Source organism: Physeter macrocephalus, chromosome 13, assembly GCF_002837175.3.
Source record: "Physeter macrocephalus isolate SW-GA chromosome 13, ASM283717v5, whole genome shotgun sequence".
Lineage (NCBI taxonomy): Eukaryota > Metazoa > Chordata > Mammalia > Artiodactyla > Physeteridae > Physeter > Physeter macrocephalus.
This window is the reverse complement of record NC_041226.1, coordinates 7180286-7188413: the sequence shown is the minus strand read 5'-3', so window position 1 is coordinate 7188413 and position 8128 is coordinate 7180286. Positions and strand designations below refer to the sequence as shown.

The 8128-nt window shown below is 43.5% G+C and overlaps 1 protein-coding gene across 3 annotated transcripts in view; it reads left to right on the top strand.

Moving 5' to 3' along the window:
• Positions 1-2873: 2873 nt before the first annotated feature.
• The window catches only part of UBL3 (ubiquitin like 3), a 69466-nt gene continuing 64211 nt past the window's right edge, over positions 2874-8128 (top strand). For 2 of the 3 annotated variants that reach the window (XM_028497939.2, XM_055089676.1), the window contains exon 1: positions 2874-3649. Coding sequence is in view for 1 of the 3 variants with exons in the window: in XM_007101808.4 (XP_007101870.1) it covers positions 3623-3649 (27 nt within the window). In the remaining 2 variants the exon portion in view is untranslated. The remainder of the gene's footprint in view (positions 3650-8128) is intronic. The other variant, XM_007101808.4, reaches the window with a different exon arrangement.

Sequence of the window (8128 nt, the reverse complement as noted above, 5' to 3'; positions counted from 1 at the left end):
TCTCCCATTTAACGTGTATAATTCAAGAGTTTTTAGTATATTTACAGAGTTATGCAGCCATCATCGTAACCTAATTTTAGAACATTTCCATCACATCCTGCCCTCCACCGCAAAAAAACCCCTCATACCCATGAGCAGTCACTTGGGGGAGATATTTTTAACAGGTCATGGGTGTCATGTGTTATTCTTCCAGGACTTGACTTCATAGACTCTTAGAAGGGGCCTTAGAGATTTTAGTCCCACCTCCTCAGATGAACAAATTGAGGCTCAGAGAAGCAAAGTGTCTTGTCAAAGGTCACACAGCAAATTCATCACCAGAGCCAGGTCTTTTGATTTCCCGTAGAGTTACTTTTTGTAATACAAAAATGCCATGTCACTTGCTTCCTTCAAATTGATGCTGAGAGTAGATTGAAGGTATTAAGAAGATGTTATCCTTTCCTGCCGTGGACAGAGGGGCTCTTTTTCCAGTCTCTCTTCTCACCCACCTGAGTCGGGAAGTACAGAGTAAAGAGAGGAGAGTGGAAAAGTCTGCAACTGTGTCCAGTCATGCTCCCTTGTGCCTTAACTCTATTAGGAAAGAGCTATAATGAGTCTTAAGGAGAATAATGTCGCAGTCTCTCTTAGAAGAGAGATTGGAAATACAGCCAGGTGCAGGGACTTTACTTTTGAAAGATGCTGCCTTTTGTGGAGGTGGCTGGGGTAACCAGTGTCAAACAGCAACACCACGTATCAGAAATGTCAAGGTCTTGGGCTGGCAGTGGTGGTCATTATGTCTCCTGTCGTCGCATGATTGCTGGGAAACAGCAGAGGAAGTGAGTTGAGGCTGCTATACATCCTGCCACCTTCTGCTTCTTGCAGAGCCTTGGCCAGGGCAGTACTTGGATGAAGGTTGGGGTTTGGAGTAGGGTAGAGGACTAACTTTGCGAGCAAGGGCCTTCAAGATTCCTTCTGAACTCACTGAAACATCTTCAGCTGCCCTTATTTCCTGGAGGGCTGCTGGAGAGGCCTCTGTGGTTGCTAAACATGGAGAATGAGGCCAAGGAAAATCATGTAGCTATGGACTCAGAAATATCTATACCAAGTCCTGAAGCCTAATCAGGGCAAGATTCAGGCCTCTTTTTTCTTCTGTCCTTTGGTCTCTCTGGGAATTCAATCTACCCTCCTCCTCCCTGGTTACCACTCTAACTCACCCCAGGATGATGTAGGCCTCCAGGAGGGCTTGGAATTTCTCCAGCCGGGCTACTCAAGAAGCAGGTACTCTAAACGTCCTGTGAGTTTCCATCATGAGACACACCTGACTGGAGAGATTGCTGTGGGGAATGACACAGGCTCCTAGACAATGGGGGACACTGCCTGGATTATTAATTTTTAAAGTCCTGGTGACTAGCAGAGTGCCTGGTGTGTTTGTTTGCTGAATGAATAAGTAGTAATGTTTCACATCAAATGATGCATTGTTATTTCCAAAGTGATTTATTTTCCCTGCATGAATTTATCCTCACAAGTGCCCCTACTTTACCCCTGGAAGGTAGGCAAGACTGTTTCACAGATGAGGTCACATAACTGTGGGTTGGAGAGGTGGCTGTCAGACTCTTACTCTGTTGGCATTTTTATACAGGTGTCTTACTGAGACGGCCCTTCCTAAAATACCCTAAGAGAGGTATGTATAGGGAGTCAGATAGACATTTGTGGTCTCTGCATTTTGTTCCTAAATCTGGGGTAGATGTATTCTTCATCTGAGTCTCTCACTAATGATATTATTTTCTGCTGTTTGCTAATCACTGCAGGTGTATAAATTTTCAATTACATCTTGAGTTAAATAGAATTTCAGGGTTAGCCTGGTAAACTGGCAAATCCTCATGTAGTTTGTAGTAGCTATTTCCTGATAGAGATTTAGCATCATACACTATCGTATCTAATACAGTTTTTGGTTCATACACTATTGCATCTAATGCAGTTTGTGGTAATTTCAATTAACTAGATTGTAGCTTTATGGGCCTGGGTCTTCAAGAAACACACGTTCCAACATTCTCCCTGCTTAACGATATCCTTACTCTTGTTGAACTTCTATGACCTTATTGGAAATCAATGCTTCTGATCTTCCAAATGTATCGTTGAGGAGAGACCTAGACGAAATCACTATACAAAATGCTTTGAGATTGCAGGATGTGGAGAGCGTGCTATCCTTAAAATGAATGGTTCTGCTTGGAGGTAAACCATGTTTTAACTCTGCGTGTATATTGTGCACGAGGGAATTTCTCTGTGCAGAATAATTTTCGCCCAATAATTCGCACGATCACAGCACTTCTGGTAGCAGGTATCCTAACTCCCCTGCAGCAGCTTGGCTAAAGCGAGCTTTCCTCTCCTAGCAACTGTTGCTAGGAGGGGCGTGGCTTCGGAGTCGGGCGAGGACGCGTTAGGCGGCCCGCTCCCTCCGTACCGCCCCCCCCCCCGGCGTAGACTACACTTCCCGTGATGCTCGAGGGTGGTCTCCGTAGTGACGCCTTTGGTGTTTGCGGAGGGGGAGGGGGAGAAGGAAGGCGGGGGCGGTGGCGGCTGCGAGGGGGGCAGTGCTCTTCCCATGTCCCCGACTCGCGCTCCGGTAGCTGCCGCCGCCGCCGCCGCCGCCATGTTGGCTTGAGGGGCGATGACAGGAGGCGGCTGCGGCGTCGGGTACTGAAAAGTGGAGGAGGAGGAGGAGGAGGAGGAGGAGGAGGAGGAGGAGGAGGAGGAGAGACAGAGCTCTGAGAGGAAGCGGTTCCCGGGCTGAGGAGAGGAAGGACCCGGGCTCTTCCGGGGCCCAGCCGAAGTCGGCGTCGCGGGGAGCTCGCGAGGCCGGGGAGGGGAGGGGAGGGGAAGGCGGAGCCGGGGGAGGCGGAGGCGAAAGAGGAGCGCCGGGAAGCCGGAGACTATGTGCCCTGAGCCCCGCGGCTGCCCGGAGGCGCCCGCGGCCTGAGCCCCGACGGGCCGTGAGGTCTCCTGCCGGGCCGAGCCCCCCGCTTTCCCCGCTCGCCGCCCCGGCTCTCCGGCCCGGGCTTGCGCTTCGGCTGCCAACGAGTTAAATGCCCTTGAGCGCGGGTTTCCGCGGCCCGGCTGGCAACGCCGGCCGCGCGAGTTGAGCCGTTTCCCCGCGCCGTCCGCCGGGGGACGCGTCCATGTGTAGCTACATAGTTATCTGTGTACCGCGGCGCCGGGGCATTCTCCTGCTTAACGAGGACTTGACTTGGGAGCAAGTGTGAATCACTGCCGGGCTGGGAAAGGAGGAAGACGATTTAACCCCCTCCCACCCCGCTCCATGTCCGTGTGTCACTCGGCTCGGTCCGCCTGGCGCGGCCGGTCCTGGGGCTGCTGCTGCTGACGACGGCGACGGGGCTGCCACCCTAGGAGTTCCCTCTTGCTGTGGCCACACCGCTCCCGGCGATTGTTCCTCTTCCTTCGCTCGGAACCTCGGCCCGGCCGGCACTTTGGCTCCGAAAGAACTTATTTTAGGGGGAAGCACATCTCGAACCGGTCAAGATCGTGAAGGTTGATTTCTGTAGCTCGAAGATTTCTCTTTTTTGTTTGTTGTTGTCTGTTTTTGATTTTTTTTTCGGCGTAAACATCTGGGTATATATCAAACGGCAAGATGTCCAGTAATGTCCCGGCGGATATGGTAAGTGAACGATAAGAGTTACGACACCCTTTGATTTAATTGTGGTTTCCAATCTTATTTAATCAGAAAGGATACAGGCGTGGGGTGAAGCTTTGCGGGGGACTGTTGAAAAGCCGCGGTGCTGGGAGATCTGGAGAAGTTGGAGGGTCTGGTGTCCCTCTTGAGAAAGTACTGCTTTTAATGCGGATTTTTCTCATTTGTGTTTTCTAAATGTTTAAAGACAATGGAGAAGTTGGGAACATGTAGCAAGGTAGCCTGAAGTGGAGAAATCTCTTCCTCTTTGCTAGAAGCCTGTGAACACTTGCGTCTTTAAAGCTTCTGAAAACGTCAGTGGCAGTGGGCAGAGCTCAGGACGGGTGTCCCTGCTAGATACAGAGGTGGACAGGAAAACGGGGATCTTGCTCGGTGGCACTGATCATTAATGCAGTAGGTACAAGCTTGATAGTTCCAAAAACAGGGACGTGTTATCTCTTGGAGAGAAACTTGACCAGAATTTGCTGTGAGCTTTTCGAAACGTATGGGTGAGCAAGTATGGCAACAGAAATATTAAGACGTTTTGGAATTTTCACAAATCTTGGCTGGCTGTTTTTTGGTACTTTTAATGAATATTCCAGGACTTTTAGTACCAAATATTTAGTAGTATTACATCACTGGACTTTTAAAAGCTCATAAAACGCATTATTGATTGAGCCTTCATCCTGGAATGTTAAGAACCTGAAACAAAAAGTACTCTGCATAAAGGTTAAGGATATGAGACTGTTGACTAACAGGAACCGTGTAGGTTTACAGTGCTGGGAGGTGGGTTTGTGTGAGTGTGAAATTACACTTTGCTGTCCTAGGGACAAACGTAACGCAATTAACAGGAAGGTGAATAATCTTGTTTATGGAAGAATTGAAGTTAACATAGTTATGCTCACTTACATGAAGTTAACATTTGAGTGTTTGTACATTTCAGCGAAAAAACAAAATTGAACTTTCCTGGTGATTAAATTTTAAAATGACAGATGTTTCAATAAGAGTGAACCTCATTTACAGGCTGTAAAATAAAAATTAAATGGCTCTGACTGGCATAATTTGACCTTGGTTTAAAGACGTTTTGCTAGCGTTTGATTTCCCTTTTAGTGCACTATTTAAATGCAAAGGAACCACAGTGTTCTGTCTCTTGGGTGGCCACATAGCAACCTTACACTCTCCTTCCTGATTCTTAAAACTCGAGCATTGTCCTTTTAGTTTTCCCTTCCCTCCTGGTGTGCACACCGGAGAATAGTCTCCGGCCTGCTTAAGGATAGCTAGACTTGATTTCCTCCACCCTACTCGCGAAGTTGCCTGGAGAGGTCTCTGGACGGAGCTGGAAAATGCTCTTTCCTCTGTTGGATAATTGCTCTGTGGGCTCATCACCTCCAGCAAAGACTGGCTCTCTCTCTAAAGCCTCCATCTTATATCATCATGCGCACTGTGAGATATGATCACCCTACGTACTATTTCTCTGTTACAGAAGTCGTGAAATAGATTTGTGTCATTAAAACAGTGCCACAACTTTATTTAGGCCCAGTGATGAAGAAAAGCTGGAATGTGGGTAGCATCAGTCACAAATTGAGATGATTTGGGAAATACTGTTTCCCAGTCAGAGAGAAGGTTTGGAAGCTAGTGTTCGGATCAGGGGACCGGGAAGTAGTGCAAGGTTTTATTAACAGCTGCCGTTATAAAGTACAACTATTTCTGTTTCAGACTGTATTTTAAGGCCTTGATGATTCTTTGGTGCTTTGAGATCCCTTGATTAAAGGTGATATGCAAGGGCAAAGCAGTATTATGTAATAAGCATAGAATGCCCTGGTGATGCTATTTCAGAGTGTATCTAAGGTACAGCTCAGATTAGATGGTTCTGAATATTTTTTATGTGTCATTTTCTAGCTGTCCAACTTTTTGGAGGTCTTGAGGGTTTTTTCCAGCGTTAAAACCTTTTAAACCTTCATTTGCTAGTACTTACGTTGCATTTTTGCTTAAGAAGTGCCTTTATTTGATATGTACCTAGGATCCTCAACTTTTTGAAACATGACATGATAAATACTGGTTGAAAGTTGTCGATTAAATGCTTCGTATTTGTTCAACTTTTTATTATCAGTAATTGACAATCTGCATTTACATCCGTGACTTAAAGTGAGAAGACTTTTACCACTCTTGGAGAGCGTCAGCCGGTACACTCCCACCTCTTTCCACACTCTGACATTTCCCTTGAAGTACAACTCTAAAGTGATCAGGATACACACCCTTGCAAGTACGAATACATACATTTTTGCTAGATGCAGTAAAAATGTCAAGTTTCTCAGTGGCGACAGTTCGTATATGCTATTTAGAAACAAATGTTACGCTGTTTCACGTGTTAATGGTGCTTGTCAGTTGTGTAGGAAAATCCTGTTTAGGAGACGAGGTGGGGCAGTGAAGTTATAACCCCTGTCATGTTTTCATTGGAGATAGTTCATTATTGAGCTATAATAATTGCCAAATCATTTGATGTTTTCGGTGAAGTCTTCTTATGGCAATTATTGTGACTCACTTTAAAATCGATTTTTTAGCATCACTTTTTAATTTCGTAAATATAACTAACATTTAAAATTTATTTTTAAACATTCAGTAAATTTTTATGTTTACCATAAGTAGTCTCTTTTTCTTATCCAAATTTAGCAAGTCAGTCTTTTGGGGATGGGTGGGAGTGGTACCCCCAGTGAATGGATTTGCTGTATTCTTTACAAAAAATAATTTGCAGTTGATACTTTTTCAATGAACATTCTGTAAGGATGTCCTATAAATTATATAAATGTGTTTACTTAAAATGTTGGCTTTTCCTTTGCTAAGAGTGATTGAGTTTGAGCTAAGAGATTTACTAGCATTCCAGTGTAGTAACTTATTTGTGAGAAAAATCTGAAAATATCTGAACAGAATAACATTATAATACATTGTGTTTAAATGATTCATTTTTTTCACCTCAGCACAAATCATAGTTCATGATGGAGCAATATTCATTGTTTATAATTGTAGCATGAATTATGTTAATGACTTAGGTTTTTCTGAAAGAAAATGTTTACTCTTTCTGTTAGTAATAAAGCCTAAGGCTGGGTAGATAAGCTGGTAATTTTGTTTTCTGGATTTGGAAAGTTATCAAGAAATAAATTATTGTATTTATAAAACTATTATATAAGACATTTGAACTACTATTTAGGGCTGTGGACTGAAATTATACTTTATGATATCTGTAAAATTGAAAACCCTACCTAAGAGAGACATTGACAATTAGTGTGAGAATAATGGCAAAGCAATTTTGGTTATCCGAAATGTTTTAGATGATAAAATACAGAAAAACCCTGTACCTTTTAAAACTATTAATGTAAAATTGTAGCAGATGTAACCATTTTTAGTCTGGGGTTAAGTGAGCTAATGAAATTTGAGTTTTTTCAGTGCTTAATGAATATTTTTATTGTAATGTCATATCTGTAACATTTGTGGAAGAAATGTTGGAGCCCTCTAGTGGACAGGAAATTATTAAAAAGAATTTCTTTTCAAACTGAAGTTTTATCACTTTTCCAAGTTAAAATGACAGATATAGAGTATGCCAGGGGAAAATGTCATGCTTGATAAAGGTCTAGAGAATAGAAAAATTTTAACTTTGAAGAAAGGGTATATTAAGATCTAATGCCCAAGCAAGGCAAAAACAACAAATAAAGTACAAGGGAATCCCCATAAGGTTAACAGCTGATCTTTCAGCAGAAACTGTGCAAGCCAGAAGGGAGTGGCAGGACATATTTAAAGTGATGAAAGGGAAAAACCTACAACCAAGATTACTCTACCCAGCAAGGATCTCATTCAGATTCGACGGAGAAATTAAAACCTTTACAGACAAGCAAAAGCTAGGAGAATTCAGCACCACCAAACCAGCTTTACAACAAATGCTAAAGGAACTTCTCTAGGCAGGAAACACAAGAGAAGGGAAAGACCAACAATAACAAACCCCAAACAGTTAAGCAAATGGTAATAGGAACATACATATTGATAACTACCTTAAATTTAAATCGATTAAATGCTCCAACGAAAAGACATAGACTGGCTGAATGGATACAGAAGCAAGACCCGTATATATGCTGTCTGTAAGAGACCCACTTCAGACCTAGGGACACCTGCAGACTGAAAGTGAGGGGATGGAAAAAGATATTCCATGCAATTGGAAATCAAAAGAAAGCTGGACTAGCAGTTCTCATATCATACAAAATAGACTTCAGAATAAAAACTATTACAAGAGACAAAGAAGGACACTACATAATGATCAAGGGATCAATCCAAGAAGAAGATATGACAATTCTAGATATGTATGCACCCAACACAGGAGCACCTCAATACATAAGGCAAATGCTAACAGCCATAAAAGGGGAAATTGACAGTAACACAGTCATAGTAGGGGACTTTAACACCCCACTTTCACCGATGGAC